Here is a 21,742-nt window from a genome sequence, read left to right on the forward strand (position 1 = left end):
TGAAAACTTCTTTTCAATTCAGTTTATTTTTGTACAGCACTCTTCACTGAGCGAAGACTCAGAGAGCTGTAACACATTCACAGGTAACTGCAATTACAAACTATACAAATTATTAATTACATAATTAACACATATATAAAGACAGATTTGTTGAAACACACAGGAAGAAAAGCAGTTCTAAACTAACATAAATGGAACCTAAAAACCCTTTAACAAAAGTTGCGTCCTTTCACCAGTGTTTTGTATTTTTGTACACAAATTTTTGCTGTGCCTCATCTCTGCCCTGCATATTTTTAATATTCTGCTCTAACAGGGTTTTTTCATACACAACAATTCCATAAGAGGTTTTTTAACAATAAATTTTCAGATCTTATTAAAATTATACACTAACACCATCATTGAAGTGAGGAAGCTGAAGTAGAAAGAAAAAGTAAGTAACCCCAAAATTAAGTATTAATCGAGTTGCATCCTATAATATTGGTGAATCCTGGTTAATGATCCATTACCAAATCATTCCATGACTACAGTTATTTAATATGGACAAAATCAAGTTTTCCTGAAATGAATAACTCTTCCATTTTCAAATGTTCTGTATCTTTGTTTTAGGAAACTGCCGTCGTCTTCTGCTTTTTAAACATGACAATGGGGTTGGTAAAATTTGGGTGGAACAGTTGAGGTTAACAGCTATAAATAGATAATAAAAGCATTATTAAATCCTCAAAGATTCTGCTTGCCGTCAGTACAGTAAAATGTTTTAGCTTTTTGAAAAATAAGATCCCATCATGTACATTAAAAATAACAATATTAGCATTTATACCTTTTAGAAAAGGGGCTGTTCATCAACAGATTAACTTCAACAAATGAATGGAGCAGTTTTTCAAATGTTATATACGATAATCTTTTTTTTTTTGGTCCAGTGACTTAATGTGTATTTTTTTTTTTATTGTCCAATACTATATTTTTTTCATTATCTTCTAACACACATGGCTAACTGAATTTCCCATTATGGGATAATAAAGTTTAGTGGAGCACATGGCAGCCTCCAGAGTCTTAGAAGTCCATTAAATATGGCAATACTAATTCTTTTATCTACCAAATTAAGAATCTTATTATACAGTGCATCCGGAAAGTATTCACAGCGCATCACTTTTTCCACATTTTGTTATATTACAGCCTTATTCCAAAATGGACTAAATTCATTTTCTTCCTCAGAATTCTACACACAACACCCCATAAAGACAACATGAAAAAAGTTTACTTGAGGTTTTTGCAAATTTATTAAAAGCAAAAAAACTGAAAAATCACATGTACAGAAGTATTCACAGCCTTTCCTCAATACTTGGTCGATGCACCTTTGGCAGCAATTACAGCCTCAAGTCTTTTTAAATATGATGCCACAAGCTTGGCACACCTATCCTTGGCCAGTTTCGCCCATTCCTCTTTGTAGCACCTCTCAACCTCCATCAGGTTGGATGGGAAGCGTCGGTGCACAGCCATTTTAAGATCTCTCCAGAGATATTCAATCGGATTCAAGTCTTCAAGTCCTGAAGCCACTCCTTTGACATCTTGGCTTTGTGCTTAGGGTTGTTGTCCTGCTGAAAGATGAACCGTCGCCCCAGTCTGAGGTCAAGAGCGCTCTGGAGCAGGTTTTCATCCAGGATGTCTCTGTGCATTGTTGCAGTCATCTTTCCCTTTATCCTGACTAGTCTCCCAATTCCTGCCGCTGAAAAACATCCCCACAGCATGATGCTGCCACTACCATGCTTCACTGTAGGGATGGTATTGGCCTGGTGATGAATGGTGCCTGGTTTCCTCCAAACGTGACGCCTGGCATTCACACCAAAGACTTCAATCTTTGTCTCATCAGACAAGAGAATTTTGTTTCTCATTGTCTGGGAGTCCTTAAGGTGCCTTTTGGCAAACTCCAGGCGGGCTGCCATGTGCCTTTTACTAAGAAGTGGCTTCCATCTGGCCACTCTACCATATAGGCCTGATTGGTGGAATGCTGTAGAGATGGTTGTCCTTCTGGAAGGTTCTCCTCTCTCCACAGAGGACCTCTGGAGCTCTGACAGAGTGACCATCGGGTTCTTGGTCACCTCCCTGACTAAGACCCTTCTCCCCTGATCGCTCAGTTTAGATGGCCGGCCAGCTCAAGGAAGAGTCCTGGTGGTTTCGAACTTCTTCCATTTACGGATGATGGTGGCCACTGTGCTCATTGGGACCTTCAAAGCAGCAGGAATTTTTCTGTAACTTTCCCCAGATTTGTGCCTCGAGAGAATCCTGTCTCGGAGGTCTACAGACAATTCCTTTGACTTCATGCTTGGTTTGTGCTCTGACATGAACTGTGGGACCTTATATAGACAGGTGTGTGCCTTTCCAAATCATGTCCAATCAACTGAATTTACCACAGGTGGAATCCAATTAAGCTGCAGAAACATCTCAAGGGTGATCAGGGGAAACAGAATACACCTGAGCTCAATTTTGAGCTTCATGGCAAAGGCTGTGAATACTTATGTACATGTGCTTTCTAATTTTTTTTTATTTTTAATAAATTTGCAAAATTCTCAAACTTTATTCACATGGTCATTATGGGGTGTTGTGTGTAGAATTCTGAGGAAAAAACTAATTCCGTTTTGGAATAAGGCTGTAACATAACAAAATCTGGAAAAAGTGATGCACTGTGAATACTTTCTGGATGCACTGTATATGATGCTAAAGGTGTGCCATCCATCTGTTCAGCTTCCAAGGCTTGCTTATGATTAAGTGCACATTTTTTTTAAATGTTTGTAGCTTACAAGATCATATTTATATTAGCTGGGGAAAAATATACTCTGCATTTATATGCAACATTAGGCAGTTTACTTAATAAGAAATGTATTGGATGTCTTCAAGTAAAAAGAAAGCTGTGCACGACTGGGCATGAGCACTGTTCCACTCTTCTGACCTTCCTCCATGTTCCTCGACATTTGGTATTGCCAACTGCTTGCCATTGCAGGGTTTCATTCCTACAATAAAGAGAGATGCATTTGGATTTTTTTAGTGCAAGTACACTATTATCTCAATTATTATGGGAAAGATTTTTTAATTAGTACATTGGAGACCTCTGCTGTCTTAAATCTGTTGAGATCATGTGTGTGCATGTGTATATGTGTGGAGCTTATAAGTTCTACAGATGTCTGCATTGTTTTTCTCCAGGCAGTTCAGTTTCCTCTTTTATCTGAAAGTTTTATGTTAGATTGGCTACATCAGTGGCATTTCTGGATTAAGGGGCAGTAGGGCACAGCCACACCAGATGTTGTCCAAAATAAGTAATAAACTTTCCACAATAATATAACTTCTTCTTAAAATGTTTATAATAACCCAACTGAAGTATTTTATTTCAAAATTTCCATTATATGCTCATCGTAACTGCTTATACAGAAAAGTGCAGCAATCCTGTATATGGCTGATGCACATCTCCATTGGCCCTGCAGTCTTTTAGGTTTACTCTTGGGTGTGTGTGCACACATTCCAGTTTAGAGATGAAGCTACAAAGCTGTATTTTCATCAAAAACTGAGAACTGCTCATTGAGTGAAGTGTATCATTTCATATTTAGAGTAATAAGAAAAATGTTATTACTTTATAGTTTTATTATTAAAATGCTAGGATAGTGTTTTTTTTATTATTTATTAGAAAACCTCCAAAAATGCACTGTCCTTAAAAGAGAGAAATTTGTGAATACCCCTCAATATTGGCACCATCTCCTTGACAAGCTTGGTAGTCAATGTTCATTGCAGGAGGCTGACAGAAAACGCACACCGTAAAGCCCTCGCGCAGATACTGCATCCATCGTGCAAAGGGGCGGCTTTCATGAGTGCAATGATCAGACAGTGTCTCCATCTTATATTGCACACAGTACCTGTTGCGGAAAAGCAAGCAAAATAATTCATGAGCTCTACATGTTGAACAAATGAAAACTGTATACAGTAAAAGGTGGTAAAACATTGTGTTTTGAAGAAAAATCTTTATATATACATATATATATATACATATATATACATACATATATATATATACATATATACATACATTGCATCCGGAAAGTATTCACAGCGCATCACTTTTTCCACATTTTGTTATGTTGCAGCCTTATTCCAAAATGGATTAAATTCATTTTTTTTCCTCAGAATTCTACACACAACACCCCATAATGACAATGTAAAAAAAGTTTACTTGAGGTTTTTGCAAATTTATTAAAAACAAAAAAACTGAGAAATCACATGGTGATGAGTGGTGCCTTGTTTCCTTCAAATGCGACACCTGGCATTCACACCAAAGGCTTCAATCTTTGTCTCATCAGACCAGAGAATTTTGTTTCTCATTGTCTGAGAGTCCTTCACGTGCGTTTTGGCAAACTCCAGGTGGGCTGCCATGTGCCTTTTACTAAGGTGTGGCTTCCATCTGGCCACTCTACTTACTATACAGGCCTGATTGGTGGATTGCTGCAGAGATGGTTGTCATTCTGGAAGGTTCCCCTCTCTCCGCAGTGGACCTCTGGAGCTCTGACAGAGTGCCCATCGGGATCTTGGTCCCCTCCTTGACTAAGGCCCTTCTCCCCTGATCGCTCAGAAAGTAACCACGGAGCACATGGCCCTATTCCGAAGTGATGTTTACACTGATTTATGTTTTTTGTATCTCACACCCTTGTACACCTTTATCATAAGAGCATCCCTTATCTAAGATGAAGCGTTCGATCAGAAAAATTTAAAGCTGGTTTTAAATTAAAAGTAGTTGAAGTGGCGAAAGAAATTGGTAACTGCGCTGCTACAACAAAATTCGATGTGTCTGAGAAACTGGTGCAAGATTTGAGGAAGCAGGAATATGTAAAAAAAAAAAAAGTTTCATCTCACACTAGCTGGAAGAATTAACACTGTTAAGATGAATATTCTTCCTAAGCTCCTTTTTTAATTTCAAAACATACCAATATACATTAATAAATCGTTCTTTAAGCAATTAGATTCAACAATAACCTCATTTATTTGGAATTCTAAACATCCACGCATCAAAAGAGCGACCCTACAAAGACAAAAGGCAGAAGGCGGCATGGCTCTACCTAACTTCCAGTTTTATTACTGGGCGGCAAATATACAGTCGATAAGAACCTGGACACAAATAGAAGAACATACACAGGCATGGACCGCAATAGAAGTAAAATCCTGCAGTACTTCTTTGTATTCCTTGCTTTGTGCTCCAATAAACACACGTTATCGGCAATACACTAATAACCCAATTGTGCTCCACTCACTTAGAATCTGGAACCAATGTAGAAAGCATTTTAAGACGGAGAAGCTTCTTTCTGTGGCACCCCTGCAAAAGAACCACCTCTTTCAACCCTCACAAACATATGCAGTTTTAATATCTGGAAAAATTTGGAATTAACTTGCTTAGAGACCTTTATATAGACAAGCGTCTTTGCATCCTATGAACAATTACGTTCCAAATTTAACATTCCAGCTACAAATTTCTTTCACTATCTTCAAATCAGGAACTTTGTTAAACAGAACCTTCCAGATTTTCCTCATCTTGCACCCTCATCCACGCTGGAAAAATTATTGCTCAATTTCAAGGAGTTAGACTCCATCTCTACAATATATAAAATCCTTTTACAATCCCTTCCTTTCAAAGATCCAAGAGGACACTGGGAAAATGACCTCTCAATTAATATATCAGAAAAGGAGTGGAAAGTAGCAATGCAGAGAATTCACTCAAGCTCCATATGCAAAGCATACAATTATACAACTCAAAATTATATATCGAGCACATCTGTCTCGACTAAAACTCTCCAAAATGTTTCCAGGGCATGATCCAACCTGCGAACGTTGCAACCAAGCCCCAGCCTCACTAGGTCACATGTTCTGGGCCTGCTCCAAATTAACATTATTCTGGACAAAATTTTTAATTACCTCTCAGACAGTCTTGGACTCACAATCCCTCCTAACCCATTAACAGCTGTGTTTGGGGTTCTTCCAGAGGGTCTTAAAGTGGAGAAAGACAAACAAACTGTGATTGCATTCACTACACTGTTGGCACGCAGACTTATTCTGATAAACTGGAAGAACCCAAACTCTCCTCTTTTAAGTCAGTGGGAAACTGATGTGTTATATTATTTAAAATTGGAAAAATCAAATACTCAGTTAGAGGATCTGTGCAGACTTTTTTCAAAACATGGCAGGATCTAATCAGTAATATTTTGAAATGATTTTATAAAGCACAGAGAATTTGTTGATTTAGGTATTTTTAAAAGCCTTAAATTTTATTGGCTTGCTCTCTCTCTCAAGGGTGGGGATCGATCTGTTCTTAGCATAATTCTTTTTTTTTTGTAAAAACTTGATTGCTATGTATTGATTGTAATAAAATTAATAAATAAAAAAAAAAAAAAAAGTTTCACATTTTTGAATGGGTGTACAAGTCGGGGTCTGATTTTTCGTGTTTCAAGACGTGAGTATATATGGTATTTTCAGTAGTCACATTTTTATCAGGAAGGAAACACTCTGATCATATTTTACATAATACAGTTGTCATTATGGGGTGTTGTGTAGAATTCTGAGGAAAAAATGAATTTAATCCATTTTGGAATAAGGCTGTACCATAACAAAATGTGGAACAAGTGATGCGCTGTGAATACTTTCCAGATGCACTGTAAATGCTTAGACAGCACTTCTCTCATTAACTGTGATCAGACAACTTTTAGAAACTCACCCCAAATTTTTAGATTCATATGGTAAATCACGTTTTCGTCTTGCTTCACTGTATTCCATAGATGTAATAAATGCATGTCCTATGTTGATAGAAGAAGAAAAAATAAAGATTATAAATGTTAGGATCATGGTGGCAACGCACGGAGTCAGGCCCAGCAGATTGTTCTGTATATTACTACAGAATCCAGATTAGATGTAATGCCTTTAGTTGGCATTGTTCTGACACACTGTCTCCTCCAACTGGGCTATGCCTACTTTTGTGCATTGGAAGTGAGGTGCCCACATAACCTCAAATGGCTGCTTTTAAACCAGAGATGTACCAAGTCTTACTTCAGGGACCTCTGATTGCTAATGTTTTCACCGTGTCACATAGAGTAGTCCAGCCACATCTGTGGGGAAATCTCTTTTCTCTCACTTCTAGTTATGGATTTATGCTTTTGTTTATAGGAGAATGGCAATATCGATTGTTTTCCAACATGAAATCTTAACTTAAAATCCAGCTCTAGCTTCACCAGCATTGAGGAGAACTGTGACTGCAGCATTGTAGCCATTAGTCTGTGTACCATTGGTTGTCAGATTCCACTCTGCTATCATCGATGAATAAGATCTCAAGGTACTTGCTGCACCCTACTTTTTTAGTAGGAGCTTTTGCTCTTGAAATGGAAAAAACAAAATACTTGCAGAAGGAAACCAAGTATGGAGGCATTAACTTACATAGATTCAACTGCAACGCTAGAAATCCAGGAAGTGAACAGATTGGTTTTCTGATGAATATTCTGCCTTATCCCTAACAAAAAGACCTTTGTTTAAATCTCTGCCTAACAATAACAAATAACATTTGAACGGAATTGGATGAATTTTTTCAGTTAGGTCAGTGCCATCATGATAGTATTATAGAGGAGGAGATTCATAACAAAAGCAGTACCCTTACCAAAAAATGGATTAAGGCCACTCGGTGCTTCCAGAGCAAGATTGTGAAAGAAGATGATGTCTACCAAGTTCAGGAATTCCTCAAAGTACTGATTTTTCATCTTTACAACCTCCACATTTGAGGTTAATGTTTTCTTTCAGATAGTTTTTCAGAATTGGACACCTTGACATGTTCTATAACCCTGTAGTAGTCTGTGTAATTCCCTATGCTGTAGTATGCTTGGCCAAGAGAGGCTCACCAAATCAACAAGCTGATTAAGATGGCAGGTTCAGTTATGGGATGCATTCTCGGCCTGGTGAAAGTAGTAGTGGAGGAAAGAATGTAAACAAAACGGGCCTTATGAACAATTGAGTACTTCAGTTGAATAATTTGTTGGCTTGAAGTGTGTCAAGAAAAGCTACTGATTGCTCTCTTTAGCCAAGTAAGAGATTTTCTTCTTTTTTTTTTTTGTGTAATATTTTGTGCATTTGAGGGAGGCTCATCTATCTGTCAGTCTGTACAAAAGTATGAGCTTTGTAATATTTGAGACATTCCAGACTGATGTTGTATTGCACATGTCATTTTCAGTGTTATTTTAAATTTGAAAGCTACCCCAAAGATTCCATAAATTCCTGGGGCCTCATGTGTAAACGGTGTGTGTACACAAAAATGTTGCGTAAGAACGTTTCCACTTTCAAATCGCGATGTATAAAACCTAAACTTGGCATAAAGCCACGCACATTTCCACGGTAACTCATACCCTGTCGTACGTAAGTTCTGCACTCGGTTTTACAGACTGCCTGCACCCAGCGTCCAAGCAGCTGTTCCTGTGTGGTTATCCTTTCTTTTTTTAGAAAAACACTGAAATTAACCGCATATTGTTTATTAGTTTAATGCATCTCATTGTAGTTAATTGTAACAATATAGTGGTCCACAGAATGGTCGAACTATTCCAAATACCATAACTGCTTTATCGTTATTACTCTCACTGTCCCTTCTTTCAGCTGCTCCCGTTAGGGGTTGCCACATCGAATAATTTTTTTCCATATTACTCTCACTGCACCACTCGGAGTAGTTATCTCACTGTATCTGAGTGTGAATCACAGTTGTACAGCAGCTGATCGGAAAGAGAATTATCGGTGTACAGCATCAAAATGGTCCAAAAGTCTCTGGTAATGAATAATGCTTTTAGAAATTCAATGTTTAGGCAATTCTTAATTATTCCTTAATTTTCAGGTGGTTTATTTGACTCACGGCAGACTTTTCAAGTTATTTAAGTGTAGATGATAGCACATTATCACAGTTAATTTCTTTGTCCTTAACTGAATAGTATTAAAAGTGTCGAAAGCTAAATATTTTAAAGTAAATCAATCCAAGTGTATAGATAAGTCCCTTGAGAATCTTTACTAAAATACTTGGCAGTAATAAATATAGGCGGCTTTTCCACATCAATATGTGCTTGTCAAAAACAAATTTGGCAGACATTTTCATGTGTAGAAGACCCCGCTTTGACACACCCACCCCGAAGATACTTAAGAAAGTGGATTAAATTGGAACTGATACCCATTTACTAAAAGTATGCACAGGTACCCCATTAATCCACGCAGCCAACAATTCTATTAAAGCAAGTTTGTGAAAACAGGACTTCCAGACCAAGAAAGTGACAGGTTTGGGATTCTTCCATTGGGAAACTATTAGACTTTTGGCTGCTATTATGGCCAGTGGTAGTGACGAGAAAGAGAGAGAAATCTAAAAGAACAGAGTGGTAGGAGAGCAAGGAATAGAGATGGATAAGAGGGTGGAGAGGATCATCGCAATTGAAGCCCAAAGAACAGCAACAGTGGGGCATTCCCAGAACGCAATGAGAAAAGTGCCCTGATGGCAGATTAGTAAGAAACATTTCAAATTATTTTCAATGTAACATTGCCTAAATAAGCTGGAATCAAATAGAAAAATAGAGAGAATTCAAACATTTCTGAAAAATGCATTTTAGCAGCCCTATATCGTGACATTAACCATGTGTTTTCACCTAAGTCCACATTAATTAACTGAGGCAGTCTTACCGTAGTTTAGAGCACAGTATCGCCCCTCTGGGTCAGTGTATTCAAGGCAGCCGGCCTTTTCTTCTAGAGGTGGGCATGGCACACCACCATTTTCAGGTTCCTGCTCAATAACTCGATGTCGAATCTTGTAGGCTGGTTTGCACTGTTGAGCACAGCCACTCCAAAGACTCCACTGGCTAACTACACAGGCACGTACTGCAATCAGACAGGTTAATGTTAACAATCTATAATTTAGTTTTAAGGCAGACAAAATGCATCACTTCTCTGTGATCATGGAGCACATTCTAATGAGCCTTGGTTGCACTCTTAAAAATACTGTTTCTTTAATGGCATTTTATGGTTCCTTGAGTTGAGTCGTTCCTCTTAGAACCATTGCTTGACAAACCACAATTCCATTCTGGGAAGGCTTCTCTACATAAGAAATTGGTTCATTGTGCTTTGAACTTCCTAATAATTAGAAGAAAAACCTGAAATGTTTAATGAGCTTAAGAAAACTTAGACTTAGCTGTCATTTTGTATGGAGAAAGAGTCCTTTTAAAATGAAGATAATTAGGTATTTCATAAATCTGTGGTTATTTACTGTATGGAGGCTTTTATGGATTAAAGTAAATAAAGGTTCTCTCTGGAATCTGCATGTGGATGGGTCTTTTGGGAACCAACAATGGTTCTCATGTGGCATCACTCTAAAAAACCACTCTGCCCCCTTTTTATTTGTGTACCTCAAAAAGTATAAATTATGTGTCTATGAAGTTCTAAAGAGATATAAGAAATAGAGCAAATGCCAAGGAGGTGATTCACAAAATAAATGTATACCTAGCAACATAAGACAAAAAACTTCAGGCAGGATTGTACTATTTGCTTAATCCAGGGTGCATACACCGTTTATTATAGGGAACTGCTGTACAATTTGACACACTGGGAGGAATATTCAAAAAATATTAAGTGATAGGTAGGAGGTGATGCTGAAAAGTATTCATACATTAATGATTAAAGATATAATAATCGGGTGACACGGTGGCTCAATGGGTAGCATTGCTGCCTTGCATTTAGGAGACCTGGGTTCGCTTCCTGGGTCCTCCCTGTGTGGAGTTTGCATGTTCTCCCCGTGTCTGCGTGGGTTTCCTTTGGGTGCTCCTGTTTCCTCCCGCAGTCCAAAGACATGCAGGTTAGGTGCATTGGCGATCCTAAATTGTCTCGTGTGTGTGTGTGTGTGTGCTCTGTGGTGGGTTGGTGCCCTGCCCGGGGTTTATTTCCTGCCTTGCACCCTGTGTTGGCTGGGATTGGCTCCAGAAGACCCCCCCGTGACCCTGAAGTTAGGATATAGCGGGTTGGATAATGGATGGATGGATGGATATAAAAATCAAGCATATGGATATAGATATACAGAGACAGAGAGGTAGATATAGAGATACAGTATATAAATGTAATGCATATATTAAACAGCATGATTCAAATACCACAAAATACTTAAGATCATCATATGAGTATAAAGAGACATTAAAAACTAAGCAAGAAAGACAAGTAAGAGGAAATACCCATATGTCCAAATTATACAAGACATCAATACTTAAAAGTATTTGAACACAGAGATTTTCAAGAATTGACTATTATATGTAAAATTTGAAAGGAAATGGCCATAAGTGATACATGACTAATAGTAAAATGCTAACCTTAAAATTAAATAAAGAGCACACAAAGTATGCAAAAAAAAAAATTGAAATATACAGGGTGGTCCAGATCTAATTGTGCAGATCCAGATCATTTGGATGACTTTGATTTATGCGGGGACGATTCCAGTTCGGTGCGAACATGATTCTTCATGTCGTCAGTTCACACACTTCTCGATGGTCTGGGATTTTTTGGTGATTTTCTATGTAATAAAATTTAAGTTATAGCGTAATGAAATGTGCATAATTAGATCTGGACCACCCTATATACACAATCAACTTCCAAAATATACAATAATACAAAAAAACAACTTAAAAATAAAATGAAAGAAAAAACAACAAGAAATCACAAACAGTGCACATAAATCATGGAGGACAAATGCAATCTAGAAGAGAATTGAAAAAGGCCCAAACATAGCACAAGAATGTCAAAAATAGATCAATACTTTTTTGAAGCAAAGTTACATAGACAATGGCTTTTTGTTTTTTTTTTGTTTTAAGAACAAAAGTACATTATTGACACATTTCATGGAAGAATGTCTTTTTCAGGGCAGTTAAAAAAACTAAAAAAGAAAAGAGTATTTGTGTGCTTGTGACTGCACCATTTGTGAAAAATTAAAAAAAAAAAAAGTGGTCTCTAAAGTAGTTTCAAGTTCAAGAAATCCTTTATCTTGTTTGTATAATTTTTACACCTTCAGCCTTACCCTCATTTCTCCTATTTGTTACTCTGGTTTTTAAGTTTTTCTTTTTTTTTTTTTTTTTTAGAGCTCTATCATATTCAGTACAGTTATCGGAGACTTACGTGTCTCTAAAGATTCTGATCTTTCAATTGATACTGCTATTAAACATATTTCTAGAGTAGCCTTCTTTCATTCAAGAAATCTTGCAAAACTTACTGAAAAAACATACTTGTGCATGTATTACTTCGTGGTTGAGTTACTGCATTGCTTTGCTCTGTGGCTGCACTTTAGTGTCTCTTAATAGAATTCAGTTAGTTCAGAATGCAGTAGCTAGCGTGCTTATGAGAACGAGAAAACATCTTTACTTCTTTTTTCTAATCTTTATAATGTCGTCTTATAAAATTTTATATTGAATACAAGATACTGCTGCACACGTATAAAGGCTTAGATAGTTTTGGACCTCAATATTTTAATGACCTTCTAATTCTTTAGCATCCTTCCCGCATACTTCAGCCTCAAAGCGCAGGATATCTTGTAGTTCCTAGAGTAAAGAGAGACACCGGTGGAAATAAAGCCTTCACTTATAAAGCACCCTATCAATGGACCAGCCTTTCAGTAGAGGTATGAGATTCAGACGCTCATTTAGTGGTCAAATCATGCTAAAAACATTTGTTTAGTCTGGCCAATAAATAAATATTTCACATTCACAATTAAATCTACACTCCTGTTTCACTTTATCTCCTTTCTTGTAAGTTGCTGGTGTATTGTATTATTATTTTAATTTTTCCAAATAATATAGACAACTTCTTATTTTGTTCATTAATTATCCAGTTTTGGCCTAAGAATTATTATTATTTTTTATTATAAAAAAAAAAATCTTAGAAGAAGATGAGACGTGATTTTCTCTGAGAAAATGTCACGTGAGAAAGAGATTTAGCCATGCTGGAAATAAAAGACAAAGAGTAGATGACAAAGTAGAACGTTCTAAAGAATTCACAAATGTTGGCACGGTACTCATGCAGAGCAGGTTAGAAATAAAATTTGAAAGTCTCAAAAAAAAGAATAGTAAAGATCGCACTAGCGCAAACTAATGGAAATTATTACTCTTTGAAATAACATAACAGCAGCAAAAAGAGATTGAACATATTGTTCAGTTTTAAACTTTAAGTCGGTGAATTGTAAATCATCTAATTCGTGTTGCCAGCGAGACTTAACATTCCAAAAACGTTGGCACGTTATGAAGTCCCGTGAGACAGAGACTTTTAACATGAGATTCTTTCAAGTTACGCCCTACTTACAACTATTTTCAAACAAGACCATGATCATCTAACCTCAGTCGTGTGAATGCTTTTGTCAGACACACTCCTGCACTCTCAGCTCTTATAAATTTTATCAGGACAATAATTTTATATGTTCTAATCAAAATTCAATGCAATCTTGAAGAACAGTTAATTCCAAATGTTGTTTTTACTAAAGTTTTAAAGTTAAAGTGAAAATAATGCATATTTAACAATTTCCATGAAAATAATCTCTTTAAATTGTATATCCGGTAAACCAAACTCAGGGGTGGGTGAGCAAGGGGCAGAGCCCCCTTCTGTGTGTATATATATATATATATGTGTATATATATATATATATATATATATATATGTGTGTGTATATATATATATATGTGTATATATATATGTATATATATGTATATATATATATATATATATATATATATGTATATATATATATATATATATATATATATATATATGTATATATTATATATATATACATATACACACACACACACATACACAGTAATCCCTCCTCGCACACATACACAGTAATCCCTCCTCGATCGCGGGGGTTGCGTTCCAGATCCCACTGCGATAGGTGAAAATCTGCGAAGTAGAAACCATATGTTTCTATGGTTATTTTTATATATTTTAAGCCCTTATAAACTCTCCCACACTGTTTATAAATATTCCCGCAGAGTTATACAGCATAATCCCTTTGTATTCTCTTAGATATTAGGTAAGATTCATTGAAATTATGTTTATAAACACACTGTTTATATACAGTAAAACCTAAATATTATTTTGAAGATATTGAGTGTCTCCGATATCACATTTTACAGCCATTACGATAGACATGCCACCAGCAATAAATACGTACAATGCCACAAAAATAGTATACAGTAAATGTGTGTGTACAGTGACACTAAACGTACGTACATGTACTAAGTACAGTGTACTGTAAGTAGAAAATTAATTATGGTTACTGACCAACACACGATGACTTGTCCGATAACAATGAGTTTTATTTTACTGCACAACAAAGGAGAGCGTTACAGCCCCTAAAGGAGCCACTTCAGGCGATTGTGTAGCACTGCCGTTGTTCTTCTTCTGGCAGTCTTCAATCCAAATCCCTAAAGCAGATTCCATCCAGACTACTGCCTTATTACATCCACTTACAACTTGTTTTGCACCCTGGTTAAAAGGACACTGCGGCCATAGATCTTATATTGCTTTCCTACTTTTTAAATAAAAAGAATCTTAGCCTTCAACAAATCCAAAACGTTTACCTTTTCGGCAATCGTTAACATCTTCCGTTTGCGCTTGGGCACGGCCCCTGAAGCAGTAGCAGATCGTTTTGGAGGCATAATGAAGGGCTTGACTATGCACAAAGATAAAAACAAAAGAGCACAACTCTTTACACAGCGAAACACGTTGATGCTGAATGAGCGAGACGAGACTTCCTGGTTAACACTGCATTCAGCAAGCAGGAACTTTACTGCGTGCTCTGAGTGGTTAGCTTCTCAGTCAGGAGAACTTAACTGCGTGCTCTGATTGGTTAGCTTCTCAGTCATCCGCCAATAGCGTCCCTTGTATGAAATCAACTGGGCAAACCAACTGAGGAAGCATGTACAGGAAGTAAAAGACACATTGTCTGCAGAACCCGCTGCGAAAAAACGCGTTATATATTTAGTTATGCTTTCATATAAAATCCGCGATAGAGCGAAACCGCGAAAGTCAAAGCGCGATATAGCGAGGGATTACTGTATATATATGTATATGTATATGTATATGTATATATGTGTGTGTATATATATATATATACTGTATATATATATACTAGCAGAATACCCGCGCTTGGCAGCGGAGAAGTAGTGTGTTAAAGATGGAAAGAGAAAGAAAAGGAAACATTTTGAAAATAACGTAACATGATTGTCAATGTAATTGTTTTGTCACTGTTATGAGTGTCGCTGTGAGATATACATATATATATATATATATATATATATATATATATATATATATATATATATATATATATATAGCAAAATACCAACTTCAGCGCTTATGTCATGTGTTAAAGAAGTTATGAAAAGAAAAGGAAACATTTTAAAAATAATGTAACATGATTGTCAAAGTAATTGTTTTGTGTATTTGGTGGCAGCGTCACAAAGTTGTTTTCGTAGCTGCATCAGAAAATGTACCACCACGCCTGACACGCCTCCTTTTACTGTTTTCTCACAGCTTGGATTGCTGCTGTCATATATATATATATATACATACACACATACACACACATACATACATATCTTCATATCTACATATCTATATACATATCTACACACACAAATTATATATGTATGTATGTGTGTGTGTGTATATATATATATATATATATATATATATATATAATCTAGATAGTGGTATATATGTGTGTATATATATATATATATATATATATATATACACATACATATACTTGTGTGTATGTTTGTATGTGTCTATATGTGTGTGTATAGCTTTGGTCACTGAGTGCAAGGGAAAAATAATGAAATATAGTCTATAAGTTATTAAACAGTAAAACATTAACGTTTTAAGAAGTACAGGTACATTGAGCACTACTGGAGTGGTTATGGTAAACTACATTTTAAAGACTGTGTAACAAAACAGGTAAGTAACTAACAGCAGCTAAAATGTATATGGATCATCTCTCGGTAGTAGATCCCTTTTGAAAGGCGCTACACGACGGCTGTGGTATAGAAATTACATTTTCTATGTGAACGCTCAAATTTGTGCCTCTGGTAATGTGCCTTACCGCAATTAAAGAAAATTATTTTGTGTCCTCTGCGTGTTAAGAGAGAAAGGCTTTGGTTTGGGATAAAAGGAAAAAGGTGTAAAGAAAGGAAAGTTGCCTTTTCTTTTATATAGTATAGAGAGATGTGTTCGCTGACGCTATGATCGCCTTTTGGGGACAGTCGCGTGGGTCTTGTGTAGACTGGTGAGACGCCCCGCCATTAATCGGCTGTGATGGCACTGTCAGTCCTCTACTCGTGTGCGTGTGTTCATAATCCGAGCTGAGGACCTGATAATCGTATACGTGCAAAAGAAAGTGTGAATCGCCTTAATATTATTTTGCCGTGGTGTAGAAAAGGGGTCCCGTGTTTGCACTTGTCTGGGCTATAGCTCAGGGGAGGATGAAAAATTAAAAGTGCTCACTTTGACTTAAGGCAGAAGCGCAGTCAGCGCCTCAAAGGCCGGCACAGCTATGCACGTGCGCTGGCTGCTCGACTTTTGCTGGGCAGGAGACCCCTTTTGTACACACGTTCATGATATCAAAAGTCTCAGCTTTTGGAGGTAATTCATATATTATATATATAGCAAAATACCCACTACCGCAGCGGAGAAGTAGTGTGTTAAAGAAGTAATGAAAAGAAAAGGAAACATTTTAATAATAACGTAACATGATTGACATTGTCATGAGTGTTGCTATCATATATATTCCTGCCTAAATAAGTCACCCTCGCTTGCTTCTTACTTTTTACCGCTCATTTAATCATGGCTAGTGGCGGAAAAATTATAAAATGGAAGGAGGATGGCTTTACCAAAACAATTATTGATGGCAATCGATTATTCATAAAGCTTGAATTGGTGATCTGTTTTTCTGTGTTAACCTCATATTTTTTCATACTTCTTCTCAAACTAAGGTGGTGCGAGGGTAAAATGAATCGGGATGCGCTGATCAATGTAATCTGCTTGTAATGCAAAGTGTGATTAAATGCATTATTTTTTAACGCGTTATGGAGCACATGCATCGAAGCTTCTCAGCTGTGCTTGTGCTAAGAAAAGGAAAGATTTTAAAAATAGCGTAACACGATTGTCAATGTGACCTTTTGTAAGTAGTGCCTGGAGGATTCAGTGTGTTGAAACTCTAGAGACAGCGTGTGTATTAACTTGTGGATTTTTCTGTGAGTATTTGGTGGCAGTGTGACGGTTGCTTCGAAGATGAGCTGGCTCAGCTCAGAGCGAAATGAGGTAAATGGGAGGGAGATGATGACGTGACTCCCCACCCGCCTTTAACTGTCAATCCCCACAAACACAGTCTCTGAATTTGCATAAGCACACCCCTTCACCTACAATTTTAACTTAGTTACAAAGTGATCAAAACTCTCTTATATCCCGCGCCCTCTCATTAAACTTGTATCCCGCATTACCTGTGGGCATGTGAAACGCCAGCGGTAGCCTGTCTATGAACTTAATTTAAAGTTTAGGTTTACACCTTGCTTTCTTTCCGAGGTAGCAGCACTCATGAATATGGTAGTATATGTCACTCGCTCGCTTCTTATTGTTTCGCTGCCTTCTCAATTATATAATGCATGTTTTCTTAAGCGCTTTTTGGAGGTCTTCCTGGTTTTCTACGCACTGCGTTGACAGTCAGTTCACGTGATTACGTGGGAGGCGTGATGATGTCACACGAAACTCCGCCCCCCACGTCTTTGCAGCTCAACTCCATTACAGTTAATGGAGAAAAATACCTTCCAGTTATGACCATTAGGCGTAGAATTTCGAAATGAAACCTGTCCAACTTTTGTAAGTAAGCTGTAAGGAATGAGCCTGCCAAATTTCAGCCTTCTACCTACATGGGAAGTTGGAGAATTAGTGATGAGTGAGTGAGTGAGTGAGTGAGGGCTTTGCCTTTTATTAGTATAGATGTGTATATATGTGTATATATATGTGTATATATATATATATATATATATATATATATATATATATATATATATATATATATATATATATATATATATATATATATATATATATATGTGTGTATGTGCTCTAAGTGCCGATGCTTTCAAGTGAACGAGAGGAGCCGATGTCCGTCGAGCAGAGCCGAAACTTCGGCCGCTCCACATCGGACTAGGATCATACCATTATGTGAAAGAAGTAAGGGGGGCAGACGCTCCGAAGACAGCGAGTGTTGGTACAGGCCAGGTACACAGAGCAACACTGTCGCTCTGTGTATCTGTCGCTGCGACAGACGAGGAGCCAGATTTAAATGCAAGCGCATCGTGAAGAAAAAAGAAGAGTAAAGAAAAGAGTGAAAGCGAAAAAGAAGCAGCATCTGGCTGCATTTCAGTGATATTGGAGACTGCAAAGCTAAGTGCAGAATATGAAAATATGCGTTAGAGCAGGGTCAACAACAAACCTGCACAGACATATAAGATCCACCCACCCATCCGTGCAACTGGAAGAGACCGTGCCCAACCAATGGGGAACTTCTGTCAATGCATGATTTCATGGTACATTGATCAGTGCTTCCCAAAACCTCACTATGTAAAGACGGCGTTGGAATATTTCGGAATATATAATGTAAGCGCTGGAATATATAAAGTCAAATCTTGAATATATAAAGTCAGCGTCGGAATATATTGTCACGCTTGGGTCACAGATTTGCACAGAGACACAGGAGGTCGTAGAAACAAGAAGGATTTTTATTCAAACACTGCAACACATGCGCTTAAACGTGCTCCATGACGAGAGAGAGAGAGAGAGGGGGGCAATCAATCAATCATTTTTCAACTGACAGGCGCTGCACAAGGCTTTTAAGTTAGCGGAGTATCGCGCGAGGTTTGCATTACGCGTTATAGCGCAACTCAGAAAGTAAAGAGCAATATGAGGGTAGTCTGTGTTTCAGGGGTTCTGGTTTGCCCAGGGGCGTCTGCATCTTCTTGGGGTGCGATCAGCCCTCTAGCTCACACCCTCCCCCTCAGCTTTATTCACATTCCCGTGAATCAAGCGACTCTCTGTACCAGGTTCATTTAGTCGTGATAATACGTCTGCGTTGACGTGTTCAGAACCTGGTCGATGTTTTACTGTGAAACGGTAAGGTTGTAAGCCCAGAAACCATCTCATGAGGCGAGAGTTTGTATCTTTCTGTCGGTATAACCATTGAAGTGGACCATGATCAGTTACCAAAGTGAAGTTTCGTCCCCACAAGTAATAGCAAAGCCCTCCACCTCACAATATAAAGTAAGCGCTGGAATATATAAACACAAAACTTCAATATATAAAGTCATCGTCGGAATATACAAAGTCAGTGGTGGAATATCCATCCATTTTCCAACCTGTTGAATCCGATCACAGGGTCATGGGGATCTGCTGGTGCCAATCCCAGCCAACACTGGGCACAAGGCAGGAACCAATCCTGGGCAGGGCACATGCATCATTTTGAAAACATTAACCGAACAGTGTTTTTTTAATTAATTTTCCTGAATACGTTTTTGTTAACTTACTTCAGTTCAGAGTCGTTTCAATCAATATATTTTGACTTTGACTTTATATAATCAGGAATGACTTTATAAATTCCGACGCTGACTTTATATATTCAGGTTTTCACTTTATATATTATATTCCAGCGATGACTTTATATATTCAACTTTTGACTTTATATATTCAGAAACAAGTTTGACTTTATATATACTGACACTGACCTTACTGTATATATTCAAGTTTTGACTTTATATATTCGGCAATGACTTTATATATTCAAGTTTTCACTTTATATATTCTGACGCCGACTTTATATATTCAGAAAATCAATATATTTGCCTGTTTCGCACCCCATAGTATATGTGTGTGTGTATATATGTACACATGTGTATATTATATACATATGTGTATATATATCATCACCCTATATGTGTATATATATATGTGTATATATAATACACATGTGTATATTATATATATATATATATATATATATATATATATATATATATATATATATATATATATATAGATATAGATATAGATATAGATATATAGATATAGATATAGATATATAGATATATATATATATAGATATGACAACACTCATATCAATGACAAAACAATTACATTAACAATCATGTTACGTTATTTTTAAAATTTTTCCTTTTCTTTTTCATAACTTCTTATACACATTACTTCTCCTCAGCTGGTATTCTGCTAGTATGTATATATATATGTATATATATATATATGTATATGTATATATATATATATGTATATATGTAGATATGTATGTATATATATGTAGATATGTATATAGATATGTAGATATGAAGATATGTATATATATATATATGTATGTGTGTATGTGTATGTGTGTGTATATATATGACAGCAGCAATCTAAGCTGTGAGAAAACAGTAAAAAGGAGGCGTGTCAGACGTCATGGTACATTTTCTGATGCAGCTACCGAAAACAACTTCGTGACGCTGCCGCCAAATACACAAAACAATTACTTTGACAATCATGTTACATTATTTTTAAAATGTTTCCTTTTCTTTTTCATAACTTCTTTAACACATGACATCGCTGTGAAGCGCGGGTATTTTGCTATATATATATATATCACAGCGACACTCATAACCGTGACAAAACAATTACATTGACAATCATGTTACGTTATTTTCAAAATGTTTTCTTTCTCTTTCCTTCTTTAACACACTACTTCTCCGCTGCTAAGCGCGGGTATTTTGAGATAGAGATAGAGATAGAGATAGATAGATGGATATGAGAACAACACTGATATCAATGACAAAACAATTACATTAACAATCACGTGTCCCACCGGCCCAACACAGTCCCAAGCACAAAACACACAAAAACCACACTTTCCTGCTCCACCACTCCTCCCAGGCAACCTCGTCCTCTTCCTCCTGACTCTGGCCTTGATTGCTGGGAGGCAGGCCCTTTTATACCCCACCCGGAAGTGTTCCAGGTGCCTGACCAGCTGGTCTTAATTGCACCTCCGGGTGGGGCTGATAAACCGTCCAGCGTGGTGGCTGGTTGTCCGCAGCACCCCCTAGCAGCCACCCCATCTCCCAACCGGGCTGCTGTGGTGGACTCCATGTCCCATGGAGCCACAGGGAAGATTGAGGAGGGATCCACGGCCAGGGAGGCTGCCCCCAAGCGCCCTGGGGAAGGTACTGCAATGTCCATGATGGCTCCCCCGGGACGTATGCAGCAGAGGCGTCCCGGCCAGGCATGGGACCCGGCTGTCCATCATAATATATACAGTGGTGTGAAAAACTATTTGCCCCCTTCCTGATTTCTTATTCTTTTGCATGTTTGTCAAACAAAATGTTTCTGATCATCAAATACATTTAACCATTAGTCAAATATAACACAAGTAAACACAAAATGCAGTTTATAAATGATGTTTTTTATTATTTAGGGAGAAAAAAAATCCAAACCTACATGGCCCTGTGTGAAAAGTAATTGCCCCCTTGTTAAAAAAATAACCTAACTGTGGTGTATCACACCTGAGTTCAATTTCCGCATCCTCCCCCAGGCCTGATTACTGCCACACCTGTTTCAATCAAGAAATCACTTAAATAGGAGCTGCCTG

At 37.3% G+C, this 21,742-nt stretch overlaps 1 protein-coding gene across 1 annotated transcript in view; it reads right to left on the reverse strand.

Annotated features, from left to right (window-relative positions):
• Positions 1-2,659: 2,659 nt before the first annotated feature.
• The window catches only part of LOC120529973 (somatomedin-B and thrombospondin type-1 domain-containing protein), a 34,979-nt gene continuing 15,896 nt past the window's right edge, over positions 2,660-21,742 (reverse strand). The window contains exons 2-5 of the mRNA XM_039754171.1: positions 9,712-9,906; positions 6,740-6,818; positions 3,723-3,899; positions 2,660-3,005 (exon numbers count right to left, since the gene is read on the reverse strand). Coding sequence (XP_039610105.1) covers positions 2,888-3,005; positions 3,723-3,899; positions 6,740-6,818; positions 9,712-9,906 — 569 coding nt within the window. The 3' untranslated portion in view covers positions 2,660-2,887. The remainder of the gene's footprint in view (positions 3,006-3,722; positions 3,900-6,739; positions 6,819-9,711; positions 9,907-21,742) is intronic.

This window comes from Polypterus senegalus, chromosome 5 (genome assembly GCF_016835505.1).
Source record: "Polypterus senegalus isolate Bchr_013 chromosome 5, ASM1683550v1, whole genome shotgun sequence".
NCBI classification, from domain to species: Eukaryota; Metazoa; Chordata; class Cladistia; order Polypteriformes; family Polypteridae; genus Polypterus; species Polypterus senegalus.